The 25,453-nt window shown below is 45.5% G+C and overlaps 2 protein-coding genes across 2 annotated transcripts; both read left to right on the top strand.

The window, feature by feature from the left end:
* The first annotated feature begins 1,525 nt into the window (after window positions 1-1,525).
* On the top strand, window positions 1,526-4,758 carry LOC149440530 (uncharacterized). The gene has a single exon (XM_089658478.1). The coding sequence runs from the start codon at window positions 2,145-2,147 to the stop codon at window positions 3,921-3,923; it is 1,779 nt and encodes a 592-aa protein (XP_089514604.1). The 5' UTR covers window positions 1,526-2,144; the 3' UTR covers window positions 3,924-4,758.
* Window positions 4,759-16,411: 11,653 nt separating this feature from the next.
* On the top strand, window positions 16,412-25,382 carry LOC149440531 (NACHT, LRR and PYD domains-containing protein 3-like). The gene is made up of 4 exons (XM_089658481.1): window positions 16,412-16,460; window positions 16,548-16,817; window positions 20,809-20,844; window positions 23,668-25,382. The coding sequence occupies exons 1-4, from the start codon at window positions 16,439-16,441 to the stop codon at window positions 25,380-25,382; spliced, it is 2,043 nt and encodes a 680-aa protein (XP_089514607.1). The 5' UTR covers window positions 16,412-16,438.
* The last annotated feature ends 71 nt before the right edge of the window (window positions 25,383-25,453 follow it).

Raw genomic sequence — 25,453 nt, forward strand, 5'->3', positions numbered from 1 at the left:
TCTCACTAAGGGGGCCGGCCTGAGGGATGGGGAGAGTTTGTTGAAATGTTTCTTTGAAAGTGAATAAGAAAAAAACTACAATGGTGTAAAATAAGTGTTGAATATCTGGGTTTTGTGTTTACAAAAGGAGGAAAGGAAAGTCAGTCCAAAGAGAGCTGTGGCTCTCCTGAAACTTGCCCGCCCACAAACCAAGAAAGACATGCTCACCTTTCTTGGAGCCATTGGTTACTGCCGCCAGTGGATATCTGACTGTTCCTATTATGATAAGTCACAACCCAGCAAATGTCAGAAATTGTTAAGTGGTCAGATGACATGGTTGATGCATATGTGTATTTGAAAAATGTAATGATAACTGCCCCAGGCCTTAGCCTTCCTGATTATGTAAATATGTTTCATGTGTATGCAAGGGACAATTGTAAGACCATGGCTGGTGTACTCGCCCAAGAGCATGGAGGCAGACTTCGCCCTGTAGTTTTTTTTCTCAAAAATGGTGCCAGTTCAGGTCCAAGGCATGCCTGCGTGTCTCAGAGTGTTGGCATTTTACATTATGACTGTGGAGATGTCTGTGTTATTCACCTTAGGACACCCCATGATATTGCACACTACACATAATGTAGCTATTTTATTAAGAAATATACACACTCAGCACATGTCCTCCCAACAATTCAGCGGATATGAGGTTATTTTGATGAGCAACCCCATGTTGCATATCAAGTATAACAACTCAGGTCCAGCCATGATCCTAAATGCACTGTTGGGTCTCAAATTGTCAAACGATCTGGGACCCAAGGCTCATGACTTCCTCAAATCCATTAAGGCTAATATTTCATCCAGACTAGATTTATTAAAGATTCCAATCCCAAATGCTGATGTTGTTTTCATAGATGGCTCCTGCATTAGGCCAAATGACCAATCTTTTTTCAATCAGCCCAGGCTGATGAATTGTTTTCACTAAAGCATGTGAACTGTACAAAGATCAGTCTGTCACTATTTACACGGATTCTAATATGCCTATGGAACAGTGTATGACCATGGTGTATTATGGTTTCTCAGAGGCTACATAGGAGCGGAAGGGAAAAAGATTGCCCATTCCCAACTATTAGCCAATTTGCTCAAGGTTCTCACACTTCCCAAGGAACTTGCTGTCATACACTGCAGAGCACATACCAAAGGGGACGATGATATAACAAAAGGTAACGCTCTAGCAGATTATGAAGAAAAAAGGTAGCTCAGTAATAATTTGTTTTACTGCAGATGCCCACTTTATGCCCCATCCTCCCAGATGATTTTTAATTGATCACAACTTTGTAGCAGTCAGTTTTCACAAAGGAGTTCGAAGACTGGTGCTACCCTATTTTACAGAAGAATCCAAGGACTGGATTAATCTGCAAAGAGGGGAACCATGCATCCCACGGTGCACACCCTGATATACATTGCACACCCTGATATACATTGCACACCCTGATATACATTGCACAATACCATGGGATAGGACATATAGGATGGAAGATTTTTTTATATCACAGAAGTGGTGGAGTTAGTACAAGATTTTGTGAAAAGATGCATCACATGTATCAGGAGTAACCCAAACAACCCAAATAAAGCCATGCATCAATACCTGCCTTACCCCACAACACTTTTTTACACATCTTCAAATTGACTTTACACACATACCCCAACAACAGGGAGGACAACAACCAGCTTGTGTGGTCACAGATGTGTGTTTCCCCAATGGCAAGAAATGTATCCCACAAAAAGAGAACGATGTTATCCGCAAGTTTCTGTTTTTTTTTACAGGAAAATACCCACCCATTCCAGGCCAGAAATCGTATTGTGGTGAAACAGCTGATGAGAAACAAGAAATAGCAGGAATTCGCCTATGGACCAGAAACTACGGTCGTAGCAGTAACCAGAACAGCAGTTCTCACTGAACATAGTTCCATCTGGATCCATGCTTCCAGAGCAAAGCTGGTCGAGAAAGGCCCAGGACCAGACCCAAGAAGCAAGCAAGGAGGTACTAACGGGGGCAGAAAGCCCTGACCTCGAACAGGACAAGGTGCTGTTTATTAAAGGAGGTGAAGCAGGTGATACAAATCCTCGAAGAGTGAGTGAAGCTGGTAACAAAGCCTCTGAAAATAATCAAGATGAGCATTCTATTAGCCAAGGACTCTGGCAAACTATGGATTCTGCTGGGAGTGATTACATTTTTAGTGTTTACCCCAATATGGACAGTGACTAACTGTATATACTCCCCAGAGGATTTGGGTGCTGTTCAGGTTATATGTGGTCACAACAACAATGATAAAAACACCTCAGAAAAACACATATTTGATAAAAACACCTCAGAAAACGCACACCCAATACACACTAGGACCAAAAGAGAAACCAATGTACCAGCACAGAAACCAAAGGTTGCTATTACCAGAGAGGGGAAGATTATTACATTGTGGTTTGACTCTTCTAATACCTATGTTGCTACCTTTTCTTTCACCTATGACGACCTGACAGAAAAAGGGGATGAAGAGAGTAGCAGGAAAAGGGCACATAAGAGGGAGGGAATAGGTTACATTTGTGTAACTGATGATTATTGGGGGAGTAACTGTGATTATTGGGGAGCAGTGGGATGGAACATAGGAACTGACTGGGGATACAAACCTGACACAGCCATAAATAAGAAGGACAAGAACGGAAAATCCCTCATAAACAGAATGACTCTTACCAAGCCCAATGCCAAATATACGCTTACCATAGAAAATCCCAGCCCTAGTGATTCGGGAATGTATGTATTTGGGTTATACTGGGGAGGAGGTATATCAGGCACAAGGGGGAAATTTAGGATACAAGACATGCATAATAACAATGATTACAATCCCCTGAAGCCACATATCAGTTCTATTAGGGATATGATTGCCATTGCTGATCCTTCTTTTGAAGATACCGTAGCAGCGGAGACGGGATTTTCAGATGTAAATCTTTGGTTAGAATGGATGAGGTACAGTGCCCTGCAGTACAACAAGTCTAATTGTTATGTCTGTGGAGCAGCCAGACCCCATGTGGGAACAGTGCCACTAAACCTTCCTGAAGATGTTGAAGAATGTTTTCTAAGTCTTTTTACAGGAGCACATGACAAGAATGCTTCCTGTGAAACCTGGAAAGCAAAGTATCCCATAATTACAAAAAACCCCAAACCAGGCGAAGGTTTGCAAATTTACCCAGGGAATTATACCTGCTATAGAGGAGTGGCAAGGAAAAGAAGTTTTGGAAATTTTACAAAAGGTTTTTGTCACACATACAGCAACATCTCATCTAGGCTTTTACAGAATCAGACACAATCTTTAGGTGATATCTACTGGATTTGTGGTGATGGTATGATCAGGTCTAGATTGGAGAAGGAGTGGTCTGGTGAGTGTGCTTTGGCCAAAGCTATTATGCCCCTACATATTTTTAGTGAAATTCCTTCTGAGATCCCTGAAGATGTAACAGGAGGTACTCAGAGGTACAAGAGGGAGGCCCCGATGGGTAGTTTTGACCCACATGTGTATATAGACGCCATAGGGGTTCCAAGAGGGGTCCCAGATGAGTTTAAGGCCAGGGACCAGGTCAAAGCAGGTTTTGAGTCAATCATTCCAATCATCACCGTCAACAAGAATGTTGATTGGATAAATTATATATATTACAATCAACAGAGGTTTGTCAACTACACCAGGGATGCATTGAAGGGGATAGCGGAGCAGTTGCAGGCTGATTCCACCATGACCTTTCAAAATCGTATGGTCTTAGATATGATGCTTGCAGAAAAGGGTGGTGTGTGTGCAATGATAGAAGGAACAGGTACTTGTTGTACCTACATCCCAGACAACACTGGGCCAAATGGCAAGGTCACTATGGCTATAAAAAACTGTCTGATCTGTCGGAAGAGTTGAAAAGGAATTCAGGGATCACTGATCCATGGGATCAATATTTTGGATGGCTCAAGGGATGGAAGCAGATGCTAGCACAAATAGGAGTGATTATTGTAGTCACCCTGATACTTCTAGCCCTGATAGTGTGCTGTGTGATTCCGTGTATTAAGAAGCTTATGAACAAAGGAATAGGTATGACTATGTATGAAGAAGTGATCCAAGAACAAACTGCCCCACTGAACCCAAAACCCAAAGAGTACAATAGTTATCTAGCCAAATACAGAGAGAAGCAGAAAAAGAACTATGTTGTATAAGGGAGAATAAAAATCATATATGTAAATAATGATTTTAAGAGGGGATTGAAGGGAAATGTATGTCTTTTAGGTCTGTCATTTTGTTTTCCCCACTCCATTTTGTACTAACATGTTGATTAATTGTTTTGTATTATAACCAGAATGAGTTAATGAAAATATGCTATGTCAGTTATGTATTACAGAACTATACTCACAACATTCTTCTATTTTTTATCTTAGCTTAGCCTTGGTAGAGACGGTGATAGTATTCAACTATTTCTTTGTATTAACAAGCACCTGTTTCTGTCATGATACAATTAAATGTCAAATATTTCTGTTCCATGAGAGAATAATTGTTTGTTACTTATAACTAATTACAATGCCTGAGAAAGATCATGTTCATAGCCTTGAAAAGTATCTAGCGAGATTCTATTGTATGTAGCAGATAAGTTTTTATGTAATATTATAGACATTCCTTATTCTTGAAAACGTTAACACTATATTGTACTATAAAAGAGAGCTTTCGTTGTGGAATAAATTAGAAGTTTTTTGGTTACTGACAAGACGGTGTCATGTGTGATTACTTGTAACCAATGCTTCTCCAGGCCTGAGGAGACAGAACGAGTGACAGAGAATTAAGACCAGGGGTCTAAAGGGTCAACAGAACCAACAGTCGCCTGTAGGAGTGCTGGTTGGTGGTCCACTCAGAAGCACAGCTGGTGCACAGAGATAGGTCTGCAGACAGGAGGCGCCTGTACGTGGTATGCAAGCCCTTCTGGGATTTAGATGTTTACTGGGTAGTCGGTTCAAGCCAAGGTCAGGTACCAGGTGGGAATCAGAGCAGACGTAGCCAGATGGGATAGCCAAGGTCATACACAGAGGGGTGAGAGAGAGAGAGTATCCGTAAGCCAGGCCGAGGTCAGATCAGGGATAAATCAGAGTAGACAGGTCCAGGAGCAAGCCGAGTCGGTAACAGGAAATAACGGGTCAAAGTCACAGGAAACAGGAACAGGGCACGGGGAGCTAGAGATCATCAAGCAACCAGAGGAAGTGATGAGCCTCCTTATAAAGGCCATCTGGCACCAAACTGAGGCTGATGTGTACTTCTGCGGCCATGCAGAGTACTGGCAGAAATGCCAGATCTTCCAGAACCTCTGCTGTGGACAGGACCCTGACATAAGGATTGGCACCTTTGGGGAGCGGGTACCTGAATTTGACAGGTACCCACTCCCACTTCTGCTGCGATCACCTAGGTGATCGGAAGTGGAAGTTGTCCTCCCCCCCTCCCTCCACGTAGTCTTCTGGGACACGTGATAGGTCCCAGAAGACTACGGGGCCATTCACAAAGCCACAAGCTGTCACAGCCGGTGCCCACACTGAAGATGCCATTGCCAGGGAGAAAAGACGGCCAGTGAAACCAGCTGTCAGGGATGCGGGTGTGACCAGAGGTGTGTGGACTGACACAGGGAAACGCAGGCTTCAGATATGGTATAAATAAGACAATTTATTAAGACTAACAATACAAACATAAACGCAGCGCACCAAACCCCAAGCTAACACAAATACATACAACAAGGTGAAACAAACCCAAACCTAAACTGATATAGATACACAGGAACATACACATATAGAGCACAACGTAGTCAGGCAGGCCGGGTCAATAACTATCGGGCAGGTAGGTACAGGAGGAGCAGGCAGAGAGAATGGTCGGGGTCACAATCCAGGGATTAAACAGGAGAAGTCAGCAGAGGTCAGGATCAGGCAGAGTCGGCAACAAGTCAGGCAGGAACAGGAACAGGAATGCAGGTTACAAGGTACAGGGGCCCATGGAAAAACACACACCAAGGCACAGGCTGCAGGTCTGGCCATCCCTTAAATACACCACCTGCAATCAGCCCCAGGTGATGGCTAATTGCCGAAGTGAACCTCTGGTTGTTGAGAGCACCCGCTGGCCAGCCCTGGTACTGCAGCCCACAAGGCAGGTGAGTCCCACCACTATTGGCAAGTCCATTCCTGACACCAGCCATGGTGAGGACACCGCTAGACCGAGGGAAAGGTAAGTGGCTGTATTTTAGTTTTTGTAGCTACTTCCTTTTCTTTTTTTTTTCTTTTTAGGTGGAACTCCACTTTAAGTGACAACTGTAAAAAAAATACATTTTCACTTCACATTTTCCAAAAACTTGTGGTAAAAAAGAAACTTTCGAAAAGAGTCATTATGTCTTTCAGAAAATACCTTGAAGTGTTTGCTTTTCAAAAAATGTGGACATTTGGGGGGTGTTTCAGGGCCTCCGAAACTAGAAATCAGATGTGTAATTTATGCTCCCTGAAAGCATAAAGGTGCTCCTTGGATTTTGGGCCTCTCTATGCATCTAGGCTATGAAGTCTCACACGTGGTATCCCCAAACCCGGGAGACGCAGCAGAATGTGTATCCATAGCTATGCCTGTGCTATGTGTGAGACCTAACCTGTTAAAATAACAACTCTGTGAAAAAAAAACACATTTTATCTCATTTCTATATTTTGCAAAAGATAATGACAAGAAAATTACAACTTCAAAACACCCTCCATGCTAAATACTAGTACGATAATTCCCTTGGACTGTCTACTTTCCAAAAAGGGTCATTTTGGGGGTGTTTGTTTCCAAAAGATCATTTGGGGGGGTATTTGTACTGTCTTTTTGGATTTATATCCCATAGTTTGTAGACTTTATAACTTTCCTACAGACTAAATAATATCATCTGATTTGGGTTATTTTTACCAAAGAAAGACATTTAACCGAAAATTATGAAGAAAGGTTATTTATTTGCAAAATTTTATAACAAAAACAAAGAAAAACTTGTTTTTTTTTCAAAGGTTTCAGTCTATTTCCTTTATGTAACAAAACCCCCAGCGGTGATTTATTACCACCAAAGGAAAGCTCTATATGTTTAAAAATTGTTTTTAAAAAGTTTCATTTAGGTACGGTGTTGCGTGACTGAGTAGTTGTCATTCAAAGTGTGACAGCGCTGAAATCTGAGAAATGGATTGGCCTGGAAGGGGGGTGTAGAGTTCTGGTTGAAGACTTTGACCTTTAGCCTAGAAAGTGGCCATTTTCTATTATATCTCCCATTGATTTACGCTTCTTTAAGGTTCCACATCAAAACTTCTTTCTGTTCAGACTGATCCCGGGGCAGTTTGGCTCCTCCCTACTCACCGGCAGATGTATAAATCCATGGGTGGTCCATATAGTGAACTTGGTGGTTCACTTTAAGGTCAATGTAAATGAGAAGGGGGCGCTCCCTGAGTCTGGAGGAAAGGCAGCGTAATCTCCGTACACAGGAAGACTTCTTCACTTTAGGTTCCTCCTTTCGATGTGTCGATTCTTAATTTTCAGAGTTCCCATATCAGTTGGTTGGTTTGCCGTGGTCGGTGTTTGCAGGCACCTTGTTGACGGTAAGTGGGTGAACCTCTCATGGGGTCTTCACAACAACACCGGGAGGATCTCAGACATTGGATGAGGGTAGTATATACATAAGGTAACCATTTGATACATCGAATCCTGGAGGGTTAACACATCGACCACAAGATTGGGACATACATGGTGTGCTTCTACGGGGAACACAGAATGAAGAACAATAATAGATTGCAACATTCTGTGCCAAGGGACCCAGCTTCATCTACAATCCAAAAATACACACATGGGTAAAATCTCTTCTGAGTCTGCAGGGTATGACCATGGTTGGACGTTAGAGTGTAAGCTCCTCTGGTACAGAGACTGATGGGACTGTGGGGGAGGGGACATTAGAGTGTAAGCTCCTCTGGTACAGAGACTGATGGGACTGTGTGGGAGGGGACATTAGAGTGTAAGCTCCTCTGGTACAGAGACTGATGGGACTGCGGGGGAGGGGACATTAGAGTGTAAGGTCCTCCGGTACAGAGACTGATGGGACTGTGGGGGAGGGGGCATTAGAGTGTAAGCTCCTCTGTACAGAGACTGATGGGACTGTGTGGGAGGGGACATTAGAGTGTAAGCTCCTCTGGTACAGAGACTGATGTGACTGTGGGGGAGGGGACATTAGAGTGTAAGCTCCTCTGGTACAGAGACTGATGGGACTGTGGGGGAGGGGACATTAGAGTGTAAGCTCCTCTGTACAGAGACTGATGGGACTGTGGGGGAGGGGACATTAGAGTGTAAGCTCCTTTGGTACAGAGACTGATGTGACTTGCTCAGTGATCTCTGTACAACACTGCGGTATATGTCAGATCTATATAAATGTATAATAATAACAATGTGTGACTGTGGGGGAGGGGACATTAGAGTGTAAGCTCCTCTGGTACGGAGACTGATGGGACTGTGGGGGAGGGGACATTAGAGTGTAAGCTCCTCTGGTACGGAGACTGATGGGACTGTGGGGGAGGGGACATTGGAGCGTAAGCTCCTATGGTACAGATACTGATGTGACTGTGGGGGGAGGGGACATTAGAGTGTAAGCTCCTCTGGTACAGAGACTGATGTGACTGTGGGGGAGGGGACATTAGAGTGTAAGCTCCTCTGGTACAGAGACTGATGGGATTGTGGGGGAGGGGACATTAGAGTGTAAGCTCCTCCGGTACAGAGACTGATGTGGCTGTGGGGGAGGGGACATTAGAGTGTAAGCTCCTCTGTACAGAGACTGATGTGACTGTGGGGGAGGGGACATTGGAGTGTAAGCTCCTCCGGTACAGAGACTGATGGGACTGTGGGGGAGGGGACATTAGAGTGTAAGCTCCTCTGGTACAGAGACTGATGTGGCTGTGGGGGAGGGGACATTAGAGTGTCAGCTCCTCCGGTACAGAGACTGATGTGGCTGTGGGGGAGGGGACATTAGAGTGTAAGCTCCTCCGGTACAGAGACTGATGTGGCTGGCTCAGTGTTCTTTGTACAGCGCTGCGGTATATGTCAGAGCTATATCAATGTATAATAACGTGTAACCTTTCCTTTGACATACCCGATGGGTGCTGACCATCATTTTAAATTTGAGGCTCTGATGTGCTACTTACCTGCACTTAGGTAAAGTAAGTTGCTCCATGAGCACCAGTGGAGGATTACCCATCGGCCCTACATTGCTGAAAGGGACAAAAAAGAACTGCTAGGAAAGGGTTTAGGATCTCCCACAACGCCTAGAGCAGGGGTGTCAAACTCAATTTCCCTGTGGGCCACATCAGCATTATGGTTGCCCTCTAAGGTCCAGTTGTATCTGTCAAACTAGATGTCAAGAGCCCAAGAAGAAGTTGGGGGCGTAGCTAGGAATCAGAAAGTTCAGGGTCTGGAGTAGGACCAGAGGAGTGCTGGAGTCAGCTACTGAAGTCTGCTGAATGCTGAGACCAGGGGAGGCGGAGATGAGGGGGTGCTGCGGTTGCACAGAGAGGCGCAGGATTTGTCAAAGGAGTTCCTTCCTCCTCTGTGCTGCCGACTGTTAAATCAAGGTGTGGGCAGAGACAAAGGGGGTGCTGCAGCTTTAAGAGAGGTCCTAGGGTCACATGATTTGGTCCGGCGGGCTGCTTTTGGCCCCTGGGCCTTGTGTTTGACACCTGTGACCTAGAGCAATGGATACAAGTGGATGAAATCATTGCTCTAGGAAAATGTGCCCCATTGTCAGCCCTCCACATCCCATAGATCAGTGGTCCTCAACCTTCCTAATGCCGCGACCCCGTAATACAGTTCCTCATGTTGTGGGGACCCCCAACCATGAAATTATTTTTGTTGCTACTTCATAACTGTAATTGTGCTACTATTATCAATCGTAATGTCAATATCTGATATGCAGGATGGATTCTCATTGTTACAAATTGAATAATCCCAAAAACTATATATAATTATATATTGTGAAATATTTATTTATAATTACAAATAATTACAATTTCTACACAGTAGCTGCTCTTTACACGCGTGTGACTGGTCCACATAAGTACATCATGGCGCCAACCCTGTCACATACACCTGTAATTGTACGGGGTGTATGTGATGGGGTTGGCGCGATGATGTCATCACGCCGGGTACTCGTATGTGGGCGTATCTGCATGTGGGAGGACCCGCCTGGAGATGGATAGAGGATCGCTGTCTCGGTTCCTAAGACCATCGAAAATATGTGTTTTCCGATGGTCTTAGGCGACCCCTGTGAAAGGGTCATCCAACCCCAAAGGGGCCGCAACCCACAGGTTGAGAACCACTGCCATAGAGGAACTGCGGATTTATGGTCATGTGACTGTATAGACAATGGTGGGAGGGGGGTGTCAGCATTTAAAAGGATGTGATTGTCACCTGAACTTCCACTTCATAAAATTCATAACAGCCACGGATGAAGGGATACATTTCCATGCACAGGAATTTGCTTTTCCACTTGTTTTTTGCACCACTTGTTTACCAATAAATAGATTATTTGGACCGTTTTGTGGTAAATTTCTGTAGCGCTACCCCCTTAGGAGCCGCTTGTATTTTTGCCCAGGTTTCCTCCTTTCTTTGCCCCGCAGCCAGGCACAGACAATTTCCTCAGCCAGGTACACACACACTTGCTCGTTGTCTTCAATGTCCAGTCTCGGGGAGGTTTGTTTTTGGAGTTTTTATTGCAGATCTGGGGATGGGGATGGGGATAGGGACTGGGGATAGGGGTGGGGATGGGGATAGGGACTGGGGATAGGGGTGGGGATGGGGATAGGGACTGGGGATCGGGATGGGGATAGGGACTGGGGATCAGGATGGGGATAGGGACTGGGGATCGGGATGGGGATAGGGACTGGGGATTGGGATGGGGAATGGGATGGGGATAGGGACTGGGGATTGGGATGGGGATCGGGATGGGGAATTTTAGTAGGATACTCCGACATTAGAACTCTTCACACTGAGGACATCTAGCTGACCTCAGAGCAGAAAGCAGATGGCAGACTTCTTTTTAAAGTGTAGCAACAACGAGGAGTGAGCAAAGTCCCTTTCAGCAGTAGTAGTAGTTGCAGGGCTGAGCTGCTCAGGTACAGGCCTGTTACTGTAGACTGTGGCAGTCCAAAGTGATAGAACTGAGCAGTCCTTTGCAGTATCAAGAGTTGGACAAGCTCTTCAGAACACCAATTCCCTTTCCTCAGACCTACGCTGACTATTAAGTACCAGAGGGGTAGCAACGCTCGCAGAGTCGCCAAGATCTCTCAGTGTCTGTACTCCAAAGGCCCGGACAGAATGGTTACATAGTTAGTCTGGCTGAAAAAAAGACAAAAGTCCATCCAGTTTAACCATTAAAAAAAAAAAAAAGTTATAATCTTACACCCACAGTTGATCCAGAGGAAGGCAGAAACCCAGCAATGCACGATCCAATTTGCTCCTGCAGGGGAAAAGTTCCTTCCTGACCCCCCGAGAGGCAATCGGATATTCCCTGGATCCACGTTCCCTATAAATGTTATATCCAGTTATATTCTGTGTATCCAAGAAAGGATCCAGGACTTTCCTACAGCAATCCACTGAGCTGGCCACAACCAACTCTGGAGGGAGTCTAATGCAGGCCATAGATGGGTCGAAAATCGGCCGATTTTTCGGCCGAAAATAAAATCGGCCGATTTTCGGATCATTAGTGGGCTATTTGTTTGGCCGTTTTTCTGTATTTTGGCCGTTTTTTTTTCGGTAAAGTTGGAAAAAAAATCGGCCGATTTTGCCGATCGGCCGATTTTCGCGGCAATAATGGGCAAATCGGCCGATTTTTTACCAATAAAAAATCTGCGCATGAGCAGTGACCTGCAAGGGGAAGACAAAAAGAAGAAGAAGAGGGTGAAGATGATGAAGAGAAAGAAGTAGAAGAGGAAGAAGAGGATGATGATGATGAAGAGGAAGAAGAAGTAGAAGAAGTAGAAGAAGAGGATGATGATGATAAAGAGGAAGAAGAAGTAGAAGAAGAAGAAGAGGATGATGATGATGAAGAGGAAGAAGAAGAAGAGGATGATGATGATGATGAAGAGGAAGAAGAAGTAGTAGTAGAAGAAGAAGAGGATGATGATGAAGAGGAAGAAGAAGTAGAAGAAGAAGAAGAGGATGAAGATGATGAAGAGGAAGAAGTAGAAGAAGAAGAAGAGGATGATGATGAAGAAGAAGAAGTAGAAGAAGAAGAAGAAGAGGATGATGAAGAGGAAGTAGAAGAAGAAGAAGAGGATGATGAAGAGGAAGAAGAAGAAGAAGAGGATGATGATAAAGAAGAAGAAGAAGAGGATGATGATGACGAAGAAGAAGAAGAGGATGATGAAGAAAAAGAAGAAGAAGAGGATGATGATGATGATGAAGCAGGAGAAGAAGAAGGATGAAAAATTAGAGGAATTCCAGTACGGCAAAAAGTGTCCCTGCAGAGAGCTCCGCTATTTCTTTGACAGTTCTTTGACATTTACAGCGGTTGCAACATTGTATCTATTTGTTTCCAAATAAAAACATCTGTATCCTAAATGGATACAAATAGATACAATGTTGCAACCGCTGTAAATGTCAAAGAACTGTCAAAGAAATAGCGGAGCTCTCTGCAGGGACACTTTTTGCCGGCTATAGAAGGGATGAAAATCGGCCGTTTTTTTTTACCATTGATGGTAACGTCGGCCGCTTGAACGACCGATTTTTCGTTTTTTAAAAGAAAAATCTGCCGTTTTTCTCCCCGTCTATGGCCTGCATAAGGGTTGCCTCCTTCCATTCTTCCAAGCGAAACCCTCCAGTGATACCAGAGAGATCTTTGGCAGACGGCTCCCCTCAGTCAGCGTACTGTAGAGCCAAGGTCACTCTCTCTAACTTCAGGCCCTCAGGTCGCCCACCTGAGGCCGCATGGCAGCAAGTGCCAGGTGAGGTAGCATGCCTCCAGCCTGACTTGGTGCAATCCTCTCCAGGGAAAGATACTGAACACATGCACTTACAGAACATAAATACCACTCCCAGCATGCAATGGGGCCACCCTCCCCTGCAATTGGCCAGGCCTGTATCCATATTCATGCTGTTCCTTTGCCTAGCCCCTCCCCATGATATGGAAGGTTCTCATAGCTTCCTGTAGGCAGGAGGAACTCAGACAAACTCAAACAGCGCCAGAGCATCATGAGCAGACCTGACTAATCAATCACAGCATTCTGTTAGGCAGACTATCACACCTACTTTACCTGACAGCCTCTCTGGTAAGCAGAGAAACACCGCTATACTTCTAACTATACAAATCCTAGGAGGGGCTACACTTCCATAACAGAAACCTTGTGCTTTGATGGAAAATGCCAACTGAATGGGCCAATGGGCTTTCACCTTTTAGCTAAAGGCCAATTTCAACAGTCTTTTGTGCACTTAGAACCGTTTCTCTTCCCTATACAAATCTATGGGAAGTCTGGATGTCTGATGTCTGTTGGTCGGTGGTGGCGGCAGGGCACCCTGCCTAGGGCAGCACATGAACTAAATACACCTCTGATGCCACCCACTCATGTTGTAGACTATTTGGATTAGGTGAATGTATTCCAGATATGTCACCCATGTCCTACAAAGGACCACCAGACAGGACACTCCTATGGTTCAAATGTCTACTCGATACGGGGCTCCTATGGTTCATAGGATCGCCATACCAATTTTCTTAAATGGTGGTGGTTCAGTGAACAGCCCACCCTACCAAACAGACTGCTGGAGTGCACCTCGCTGGATTGGACTTGCTGATCATTAAATACATTATTGTAGTTCAGAATTCTGGGAGATTCCCATTTTGACATGGCTTCATTTATGCAATATAAAAAATATAACAGGGAAGGCAGCTAAATTGCCCCTCCCACTCCCACCCCCAATTCAAAGTCTTCCATTTCCAAGAGCAAAAATACCTAGGGCGATTCTTCAAACAATGGATTCTTCATCTCAGGATGTACTTCATTAGGAAGCTGAATTCATCTGTCTTCTTCACCAGTTATTTTCCCTTCCTGAACTTCGCTTGTGCTGCACTTATTTTCTTACCCATCAGAAAAAAAGTTGCTAAAAAAATTGCTAAGGTCAAAAAATCCCCTCCCAGGCTCCTGCACCACAACCTTCCTGTCAGGAATGGACTTGCCAATAATGGTGGGACTCACCTGCCTTGAGGGCTGCAGTACCAGGGTTGGCCAGCGGGTGCTCTCAGCAATCAGAGACTCACCCCTGCAGTCAGCCAAACACCTGAAGCTGATTGCAGGGGTTGTATTTAAGGAATGGCCAGACCTGCAGTCGGTGCCTTGGTGTGTGTTTTTCCATGGGCCCCTGTATCTTGTAACCTGCATTCCTGTTCGTGTTCCTGTTCCTGCCTGACTTGTTGCCGACCCAGCCTGATCCTGACCTCTGCTGACTTCTCCTGTTCTGATCCCTGGCTTGTGACCCTGACCATTCTCTCCGCCTGCTCCTCTTGTACCTACCTGCCCGATAGTTATCAACCTGGCCTGCCTGACTACGTTGTGCTCTATATGTGTATGTACCGGTTTATCTATATCAGTTTAGGTTTGGGTTTGTTTCACCTTGTATGTATTTGTGTTAGCTTGGGGTTTGGTGCACTGCGCTTATGTTTGTATTGTTAGTCTCAATAAATTATATTATTTACTATATCTGAAGCCTGCGTTTCCCTGCGTCCGTCCACACACTTCTGGTCACACCCGCATCCCTGACACTTCCTCACTTCTCACACCTGAACTCTCCCACTGCTGAGCAGGCTCAGTCACTCTTAAGGGCTGTCCTCACCCCATGCCAAGCCTCCTGCTTGGGGATTGGTCAGGATCCCTTAAGAGTGCAAACCAGCTCCTCCCCACCCCACTGCTTCTAGAATCTTCTCCAAAATTCTAGAGCATGGGGAAGTATCAAGGAACTGGTCTGCAGAGCCTCCCAGCCCTGACCCAAATTTGACCCTGCTGGCTATTTCCCAAGGCTGGTAACCAGCCTCCTGACTACAAAATGATCAGCTAGCTCCCCCTAGCTAACTAGAAGGATGTTACATAGAGATGATGGATCCACTCATTGTACCTGGACATTAGGGATGTGCCGAACACACATGGGCTTCAGAGGTTTGGCAGAACATATGAAAAGTTCAGGTATTACATCTGAACCCCGTTAAAGTCAGTGAGAGCCCAATGTGTCAAAATAGTTGCTAAAAATGCTGCATACATAATCCCTCAAAAAATGAAAAACATTGACATAGAAATGTTTCCAATGTGAAATAGATAATAAAAAATATTATAATAATATAGCAAACAATATACACGATCGTCTTGAACTAATATAATCCATCTCCACAATGTGATCCTTTCATCCCAAAAGATTTATACCCTAAAAAAAAATCTTCCTTTTTTCATCTATGGCGCACCTTCACCAACAATGACACCGGTTGTGTTCTCACCTGAAATGTTTGACCTCGCAACTACGTTTGGTCAAAAAAATGGCTTGCGTCCTTTAAGTGGACATATATTGATGGTATGACTTCTACCAAGATTCTCCTTCACTGTTGACTCAGCTCCTTTCTTCTCCCACGTTCAAAAAAATACCCAGGCAAAGCCAATAGTGCTTTATCGTGTAAAAACTGGAATTTTATTAAAATATGAAAGAGCCACTCACATGACACAGGAGCTCCATGGCACCCAATATAGCACGCGTAAAAATATATATACACAACGTAGCTGACACCCTCTGGCTGTACAAGATCTCTCCGGACTCCTCTACGTGAACTTTCCCCGAAGCGGGTCAGTTGACTGTGAGCGTCGTGACGTCACCGAAGCCCCTCCCCTACTCGTTACGCCACAGGGTTACGTGGCTTCCTCAGGGAATTGTGATGGCAGAGAGAGCACCACTGGTGTCAGTGTTGGTGGAGGTGCACTATACATACCGATTTACGGTATAAACCTTTTGGGATGAAAGGATCACATTGTGGAGACGGACTATATCAGTTCATAACGATTGTGTATATTGTTTAATATATTATTGTATTTTTCTATGATCTATTTCACATTGGAATCATTTTTATGTCAATATTTTTTATGTCAGTGTTTTTCGTTTTTTAAGGGATTATGTATTTTTGAGAGAATCGCGGCACGGATATTGTATGATTTTTTGACATTTAGCACATTTGCATGAGTATGTGTAGGTGTGTGGGCGGATTTTCATTTTTAAATAGTTCAATTCGTTTTTTTGGGGGTAATTAATTATTGCTCACGGGGTTTCATATATATCTTTGCAAAAAAAGTGCTAATATTTTGCTTAATTTGCAGGTCTCTACATCCGATTTGCGGTGTGTATATGTCATGGCCGCCTCTGTCTCCTCAGGTAAGTTGTACTTGGATAAGTGTCTAAGACTTCAGTTCCTCAGTGCGGATGTATCCATAGGTTTCATCTTCCTGCATTGATATAAAGGTGAGAAGCACTTTGTGGATCACTACTGGGAGAAGCTCATCCAGCAGATCACGATGGTACATCCAGTGTTGGACCATCTACTACAAGAAGATCTTCTGACTCGAGAACAGTATGATATTGTGAAGGCTGAAAACACCAGCCAGGAGAAGATGAGGACATTGCTGACCTATACCAGAGGCTGGAATACATCTGACAAGGACACTCTTCTCAGAGCCCTGAAGACCAGCAACCCCGGGGTCTCTAAAAACCTTGGAGGAGCATCACTATTAGGTACCATCTTTCAATGACTTTCAAGACATGTATTGGACCTGAAAAGCTCTTGTCTTGGGAAGACCACAATCTAGTCTATGGGCTGTAACCAAGATTAGGTATTGGTGGCTCATGACTGACCATTTGGTTTATCTCAGCTGCTAATACTCAAACTTAGATAGATGTAGCACTACCCCAGTAGGAGTTTCTGAAGATTTGAGTCCCCCAATAGTCCTGCACAGCCAGACAACACACATTTTCAACAGATTTGCATTCCAGGGACAATAAAACAGTCCTTGAGATTGTTTTTTTTTTTTGTGTGTGTATTTTATTAGTGGGATTGAACTTGGATGGGGTAAGGGGTATTGAGGACAACTTCCTGGTAACTATGTCCAAGTCTTTACACAGAAAAATTCTTCTTGGAGAGCTCTCCAGCCTCTCCTGATGTACCACCCCAGACTTTAGGTAAATCCACCTTTTATCCAGCTGCTTGAGGGAATCCCTGGGCAAGGGATTCCATGCCTGCCACTTTAGGATGAAACAGTCCTGGGTAAGGAGCTAATCAGGTTTCCCTCCAGAGTGCTCTTTTCCTCTTAACTGGCTCAGGGGGTGTAGGATTACTCACTCTCTATCCTGTGAGCTGCTTTAGGTAGGTGGCTTCCTTCAGGCCTTCCACTGGGCAGCTCCTTTCCTGATTCGACAGGTGGTCCTTACTCTGGGGGCCAATGTGGACTGAGTGATCCTCCATTCCAGCAACATTACCTGGAGGTAGGCCCCTTCCTAAGCGGCCTACTCCTAGGCTCCTGCACCACAGCCTTCCTCACTTCTCCCACCTGAACTCTCCTGCTGCTGAGCAGGCTCAGTCACTCTTAAGGGCTCCTGCTTGGGGATTGGTCAGGATCACTTAAGAGTGCAAACCAGCTCCTCCTCACCCCACTGCTTCTAGAATCTTCTAAAATTCTAGAGCATGGGGCGGTATCAAGGAACTGGTCTGCAGAGCCTCCCAGCCCTGACCCAAATTTGATCCTGCTGACTATTTCCCCAGACTGCTAACCAGCCTCCTGACTACAAAATGATCAGCTAGCTTCCCCTAGCTAACTAGAAGGATGCTACATAGAGATGATGGATCCACTCATTGTACCTGGGCATTAGGGATGTTCCGAACACACATGGGCTTCATTTCTCAGAGGTTTGGCAGAACATTTGAAAAGTTCAGGTATTGAATCTGAACCTCATTAAAATCAATGAGAGCCCAATCTGTCAAATCAGTGTTCTCAAATTTAAAACCTAATAGCCAAGGGATTGGTAAAAAGTGTATGTGGGGATTGGGGGGAAGAGAACCAATGCAAGAAAAAAGCAGTATTGCAAAACTGAAATTTACAAAGAATACAAAAATAGTATTTGGGGGTTCCCAGTGCGTTATATACAAAATAAAGTAAGCTTGAAGAAAAAAAGGCAATTAACAGTCTTTTTCCTATATGTTACTATGGGTATGCAAAAAAACAAAATGATACAGGGTCCCTCCCAAAATCAAAACCAGACCCTTTGGAGATGGTGTGAATTTTAGAGAGCTTCTCATGCAAAAAAAAAAAATTACATTGGACTCCTCAAAATCCATGCAAGACCCTTTGGAGCTGGTGTGGATTTTAGAGAGCTCTCCAATCACAAAAAAAAAAAAAAAAATTACATGGGGTTCCCCAAAATCCATACAAGACCCTTCGGATCTGGTACAGGTTTTAAGTACAAGCTAGAGTAAAAAGAGTGGTGTGGGGTCCCTCTGAAATCCATAGCAGACTCTTAATCCAAGCATGCAGCCTTCCTAATCCTACCAGGACTCATCCCCTTAGCACGGGGAGGGGGCCCATATTGACATGGGCAAGGGACTCTTTCCAACCAACCCGGTCCAGTGAATGTGGGGGTGCAGGGGGACTTGAAGGATTCTAGATGCCCTCTTTAGGCTACAGGGCCCCCAGATATCCAGTAATACCTGGCTGTGCAAGTAAATAGGGCTGGTGATGTCACTGTTTGTTTAGGGCTTGGTGATGTCTTCTCCTATCGGTATCCCTGACAGAAGGAGGCTTCCATGTACAAGAGCAGTAGTAATGATGTGGCTGGACATTCAGTTTGATTCTTACTGAACAGGTAAATGTGCCTTCATCTGAACGTGTGAACAGCCAAGGTTTAGTCCGAATACAACCTCAAGCTCATCCATAATGGGCACTGCCCGAGGGCCCAGGGTCAGTAGGGGCCCCTGGTACCTTTCATAGGCTTTTTTGGGTGTGGTTTGAGTGTGGGCAAGGACACAGGGGCCCCATGATTTCTTATTGCCCGGGGTCCCCATGAGTTGTCAGTCCGCCCCTGATAATGGGAGATCATGATATACATGGGCTTTAGATTTACCAGGTCTCCAGATTTCACTAATAATCGGGTGCTTTTCTATGTTTTGCTGAAGGTCTGGGAAGTAGTATTAAAAACAAATCTCCAGATATGTTGAATTATGAACTGAGCCATCCATACTTTCTGTCCATGGCTCCCCCATCTCCTGATCTTTGGGTTTGCATAGTCCATCTTGGCAGTAAACTCAAAACGTTAAATAGTTACATAGTTAGTCTGGCTAAAAAAAAGACAAAAGTCAACCATAAAAAAAAAAAAGCTATAATCCTACACCCACAGTTGATCCAGAGGAAGGCAAAAAACCCAGCAAAGCACGATCCAATCTGCTCCTGCAGGGGAAAATATTCCTTCCTGATCCCCCGAGAGGCAATCGGATATTCCCTGGATCAACTTTCCCTATAAATGTTCTATCCAGTTATATTCTGTGTATCCAAGAAAGAATCCAGGACTTTCCTACAGCAATCCACTGAGCTGGCCACAACCAACTCTGGAGGGAGTCTATTCCCGTCTTCTTAATAGGAGAATCTTGAAATTTGGTTTGCTGTGACAATGCATATCGTGCTCTAAATGCAGTTTTTCCAGATGACTTATAGAGGCACCAAAAGTATTGCAAAGTGTCAAGATGCTCTCATTTAATGAAGCACAGGTCCATGCATCCATGTAATTGGTGATTCTGGCCATGTGACTTGCTTAAGATTCATTCAGGTCTCCAAACCCAAAGTAACTAATGAATGATAGTGTTAGGAATGGACTGGCCAGCAATTGTGGGACTCACCTGCCTTTTGATCTGCAGTACCAGGGCTGGCCAGCGGGTGCTCCCAGCAATCAGAGACTCAACCTTTCAGCCAGCTAACACCTGGAACTGATGATACTGGTGTATTTAAGGGATGGCCAGACTTGCAGACTCTGCCTTGGTGTTGTGTTTGTCCTGGGCCCTGTATCTGTCCTGCATCCTGTTTCTGTTCCTTTGCTGACTTCTCCTGCTCTGATCCTGGCTTGTGACCCTGACCATCCCTCTGTCTGACCCTCTGTACTACGCTGCTTGCTACCTGTTCTGATCCCTGGCTTGTGACCCGGACCATCCCTCTGCCTGACCCTCTGTACTATGCTGCTTGCTACCTGCTGAACCTGGCCTGTGACCCCGACCATTCTCCGCTTGCTCCCCCTGTACCTACCTGCCCAATTGATATTGACCCGGCCTGCCTGACGACGCTTGCTTGTATGTACTGTTATCTGTGGGTGGTTTGGTTTGGTTTGTTTGCACTGTGTTATGTTTTAGTATTGCACTGCGTTTATGTTTGTACTGTTAGTGTTAATAAATTATATTGTTTATAACATATCTGAGGTCTGCGTTTCCCTGCGTCAGTCACACACCTCTGGTCATACCTGGGAGCCCTGACAGATAGTCAGTCGGAGGGGTTCCTTATATTTGGCAGCACTTCTGGCAGTTCGTAATCTGATCTGTCATATTACTAATGCAGAAGGACTCTTCACGTTCAGTAGTTCCCTCATCCCCAGATTTGACTTCGCTGACATGATTTCATTGACCTAACATTTTTAAAGCATAAATCAAATATTATTTTTTTTTCTCCTGTCTGTGAAAATCGTCTTTATTTAGAGAAACTGAAGACTGAATCTGATGGGCAAATGAAAGGTGTGTATAATATACAGTATTCAGATAGGTTGGCAATGCAATGACATGTCTGTGAAGCAGACTTAGTGGTAGGAGAGGAGACCTTAGTCATGGAGTCGTAGAATAATATAGTTGTCACGATGTGGCCGCTGTCCCTGCTCGCTCCTTCCTCCCTCCCCCTTCGCCGCACCCTCTCATCCTGCACACAACCTTTGAAGCAGGCTGTGCGGGATGGGGGGAGGGGACCCCTGCAGCGAGGATCACAGCACCCCCCAGCAATCTATCCGGAGGAGCTGTGATTCCCCCCCCCGCCTGGAGGTCTCCGTGCGCCCCCGGCTGACGCAGCGCGGGCATAGGGCTTCCCGCGCTCTGCGACCACCAGTGGCAAAGGCCGCGCTCACGAGAGCGCAGCCCGAGTCAAGGGGCCGTACCTCGTTGCCCCGGCAACACGGCGCGGGGCCGTACCTCGTTGCCCCGGCAACACGGCGCTGGGCCGGCCATTGCCGGGGCAACCCGGAAGCGTCCTGCGTGGCTTTAAAAGGCCGTCGCGGGACCAGGCCGGTCTCTTCCTTGTGTGTATCTGCTGTTCGCCGCTGCTGGACTTGCAAGCCGCTGGGAGGTCCGGGTGGGGGGACCGGGCCTCCACAGCCATCCCCGCCGAACACTCTGCAGGAGACCCCCCCCAAAGGTCAGGACTATTATCCGCTGCCACTCTGCTCAATATCCCCAGGGTCGGGAGTACCCGCTGCCCCTCTGCTAAATACCCCAGGACCGAGAGTACCCACATCCCCTCTGCTAATACTCCAGGGTTGGGAGTACCCGCTGCCCCTCTGCTAATACTTCAGGGCTGGGAGTATCCGCTGACCCCATAGCCAAGGTCCCGCTGAGTCCCCGTGAGCCTGATGTTGTCCCTAGAAAGCTGTGTGGGTGGTGTGCTAAGGTCAGACCCCATAGCCAAGGTCCTGCTGAGTCCCCGTGAGCCTGATGTTGTCCCTAGAGAACTGTGTGGGAGCTGTGCTGAGGTCAGACCCCATAGCCAAGGTCCCGTTGAGTCCCCATGAGCCTGATGTTGTCCCTAGAAAGCTGTGTGGGTGGTGTGCTAAGGTCAGACCCCATAGCCAAGGTCCTGCTGAGTCCCCGTGAGCCTGATGTTGTCCCTAGAGAACTGTGTGGGAGCTGTGCTGAGGTCAGACCCCATAGCCAAGGTCCCGTTGAGTCCCCATGAGCCTGATGTTGTCCCTAGAGAGCTGTGTGAGGGTTGTGCTGAGGTCAGACCCCATAGCCAAGGTCCCATTGAGTCCCCATGAGCCCGTTTACCGTGAGTGTCCCTACAAGCCGCATGTTGCGGAGTGCCAAGAGCTGCCCCGATTGAGTGCCTTCCATAGTTCAATAAAGCTTTGTGTGTTTACCATCTTCTTTGTGTGTTCTGTCCTGCCTACGCTTCTGTCACAATAGTCATCGTTTTTTTGCTTCTTTTATATTTCATATCATGCTACAATGCATTTTAGCACCCTCCCAGATAGGCCACTAGATAGGTTAGGTACATTTAGTTCTTTTTGGCTCCCCTTAATCAGTGTAGCAGTTTGTGATTACTTTGGCCTGTTGTGTGTTTCACTGGTAGCGGGTTTGACTACTTCCCCTTGCCTTCTGGAGGATTCTGGAATAGGCTGAAAATTCACAACCTGAATATTTATGTGGTCTCATCCAATTCCTGGGGGAGGGTCCCCAGTAGATGGCTGAGGAGTGCATAAATAGTGTGAGGCCTGGGATAGCTTGGTTCTTGTCAAGGAGGAGAAGTCCTCAGCCTGAAGGGTTGCTATCCTTCTGGGCAGTCCAGCTGTACCTCTCCATGTGCTTGAGGTCCCAGCTATGCTACAATTAGAGGGGGGGCTGTTCTTGTGCTCTTCAAGGTCCCAGCTGTGCTAGAACTGGGGGGCCTGTTCTACAGAATCTTGCTGGAACTGACTAAGGGATTTCATTGAGGATATGGTCTGAAGAGTTCACAGGAGACATGCCTGGCTGATATTGGAAGGAGGCATCCAAGTATCCAGGAGTGCAGACCTGAGTGTAGGATCCTAATGACTGTGTGCTGCTACTATCCCTTGTGCATCAGTGCCAGTGCTTGCTCAAGTCAAGGACATTTTCTGTGGTGTCTAAGTGTTGCTCAGTTCCTTAGTTGCTGTTGTAGGGACTGTACTGAGAAGCTTTGAGAAAGCGAGAAGTTTCCTTGTGTTTCTATACTGTGCTACTGGAGTATCCCACAGCCTCCCTGCACCTTGACCAAGTTCAACTTATAATAAAGCATCACAATAGGATACCCCTAGACTGTTCACTTAGCCAGAAGAGTGCTTGACACTGTGTGCCTGGCTGCTGATACGCTAGTTTGGGAAAAGAACTCGGGGCAAAAGTAGGTCCTTTCGAGGATGAGCGCTACACATCAGAAGCGTCCCTAGGGTTGGTGTCACCCGGTGCGGTAACACGTGGTGTCACCCCTCCGGAGAGGAAGGAGCGGTGCCCTGAAGCAACTGCGCATGGGCCGGTTTCAGGCCGGAAAAAAGCCAATCTCCGACTTTAGCACAGAGCCGGCGATCGGCTTCTTCAGTTTCTTCAGGGGATACTCATTTTACTGCTACACCAGGGCGGGGGCAGCTGTCACTGTGCTGGCATCCTGCTCCTACACCCCCCTGTGGTGGTGTCACCCGGTGCGTCCCGCACCTCCCTAGGGTTGCCCCAGCTACACATTAATCCACCCAAAGATGAGAAAATATGAGATATTTCTGTAAACATATTTGTGTGCGTTTCTTATATACTTTTTTCTGATATGTTGCGAATTTCTAATTTTAGACTCAAGAATGAAATACATGATGTCTACAAGACAGAGATACCAACGTTTCAAGGCATATAACTCTTGTAGAGGGGAGTATGTTAATCTAGACAAAATATATACACAACTCTTACTGATAGAAGACAATAAACATAAACAAGAGAGAGAGCACGAAATACAATATTTGGGTAGAAGACATCTTCAGCTACTGAATTACAGATCTTCTGGTGGGCACTCTCCAACCACAGCTCAGGCTCTGTTTGATTCTGATGAAGATGGCATTACTCCTAAGGCTGTGGTTGTAGAAGGACCTGCTGGGATTGGGAAAACGATGACCTGCCGGAAGATCATGCTGGACTGGGCCTCTGGGAATCTCTACCAGGACAGGTTTTGTTTAGTGTTTTATCTGAGCTGTAGAGAACTCAACAACGTAACTGGATGCATAAGCCTGGCTAGGCTTTTATCCAGAATCTGTAGACTGCCGTATGAAGAGGAAATGATGAAGGCAGTTTTAGATGATTCTGAAAACTTGCTCTTCATCATTGATGGTCTAGATGAGCTCAAATGGTCTTTGGAGGATCCGTCTGAGGTTTGTGAAGACCCTTTTCAGGAAACTCATCTAAAAGTCATTCTGAGAGGTTTACTGAAAAAACAAGTCCTGTCTGAAGCATCTCTGATTATCACCACAAGATCATTCGTGTTAGAGAAATTGGATGAACTTATTGGAGATGCACGCTATGTAGAAGCTTTAGGATTCAAAAGGAAGGATAGGGAAAAATACGTCTACAGATTCTTCAAAGATAAAAATGTTGCAGAGAAAGTTCTTGGAATAATTAAAGAGAATGACATTGTATTTACTATGTGTGCCATCCCCATCATGTGCTGGATTGTGTGTACTGTGATGGAACAAGAAATAAAAAAGGACTTGGATCTAACTCAGTGTAGAACAACCACCTCCATCTACATCCTCTACCTGAAGGGTTTAATAAAATATCACAGCAGGAAGCAGCCAGTGGTGACCTGTCTAAGAAAGGTGTGCGCTTTAGCCAACGAAGGGGTTTTTAGTAAGAAAATTCTATTTGAGGAGTCAGATCTGAAAAGACATGGACTCTCTATGACAGAGATGGAGTCTGTATTTCTGAACGAGAGTATTATTCACCAGGACATTGAAATAAGCACCTGCTACAGCTTCATCCATCTGACTATCCAGGAGTTCTTTGCCGCTTTACATTACGTGCTGGGAGAGGAACCATCAAATGGAAAGGGGACCCCTGGAGCCGACATGGTTCTTTCCCATCCTGACAAGTATTTTGGTAAATCTATGACTGAAATGTGTATTAATAAACCCCATTTACCATTAATGGTTCAGTTTCTGTATGGACTTACAGACAATAACCAGGGGAAGGAACTGTCAAAAATCACAGGATGTGTCATTTCGTTCCGAGCTACGCCTGCCATGAGGAGCTGGCTCGTTCGTGATGACGTATGCTTCTATAATGAGCTCATCTGCAGCTTGTACGAGATGCAAGATGAGGACTTTGTTAGGACGCTGATGTCTCGCAGCAGAAGTTTGACATTTCGGCTCCTGGGAAGAGTGAACTGTATTCGGCAAGTGGCCTACTGCTTAAAAACCAGAAACGATTTTCACAAAATATCATTTATGTGCTGGAAGATGGAACATGAGGACCTCCAGGTATTATCTCCATTCCTGCAATCGTGCTCAGTTCTTCAGTAAGTATTTATTTTAAAACCAATTAATTAACCTAGACCTTCCCAGCAATAATGGGGGACCTGCATTTGGTTTAC

The sequence above is a fragment of the Staurois parvus genome, unplaced genomic scaffold, assembly GCF_062004578.1.
Source record: "Staurois parvus isolate SC_StPar_1 unplaced genomic scaffold, SC_StPar_1.0 ptg001076l, whole genome shotgun sequence".
In the NCBI taxonomy this organism is placed as follows: Eukaryota; Metazoa; Chordata; class Amphibia; order Anura; family Ranidae; genus Staurois; species Staurois parvus.

Bases quoted from the DNA above. Each gene is read 5' to 3' on its own strand.
- LOC149440530 (XM_089658478.1), top strand. From the start codon at position 2,145: ATGAGCATTCTATTAGCCAAGGACTCTGGCAAACTATGGATTCTGCTG.
- LOC149440531 (XM_089658481.1), top strand. From the start codon at position 16,439: ATGGCCGCCTCTGTCTCCTCAG. The intron at 16,461-16,547 runs GTAAGTTGTACT...ATTGATATAAAG, and splicing joins GGCCGCCTCTGTCTCCTCAG to GTGAGAAGCACTTTGTGGAT. The intron at 16,818-20,808 runs GTACCATCTTTC...GTCTTTATTTAG, and splicing joins TGGAGGAGCATCACTATTAG to AGAAACTGAAGACTGAATCT.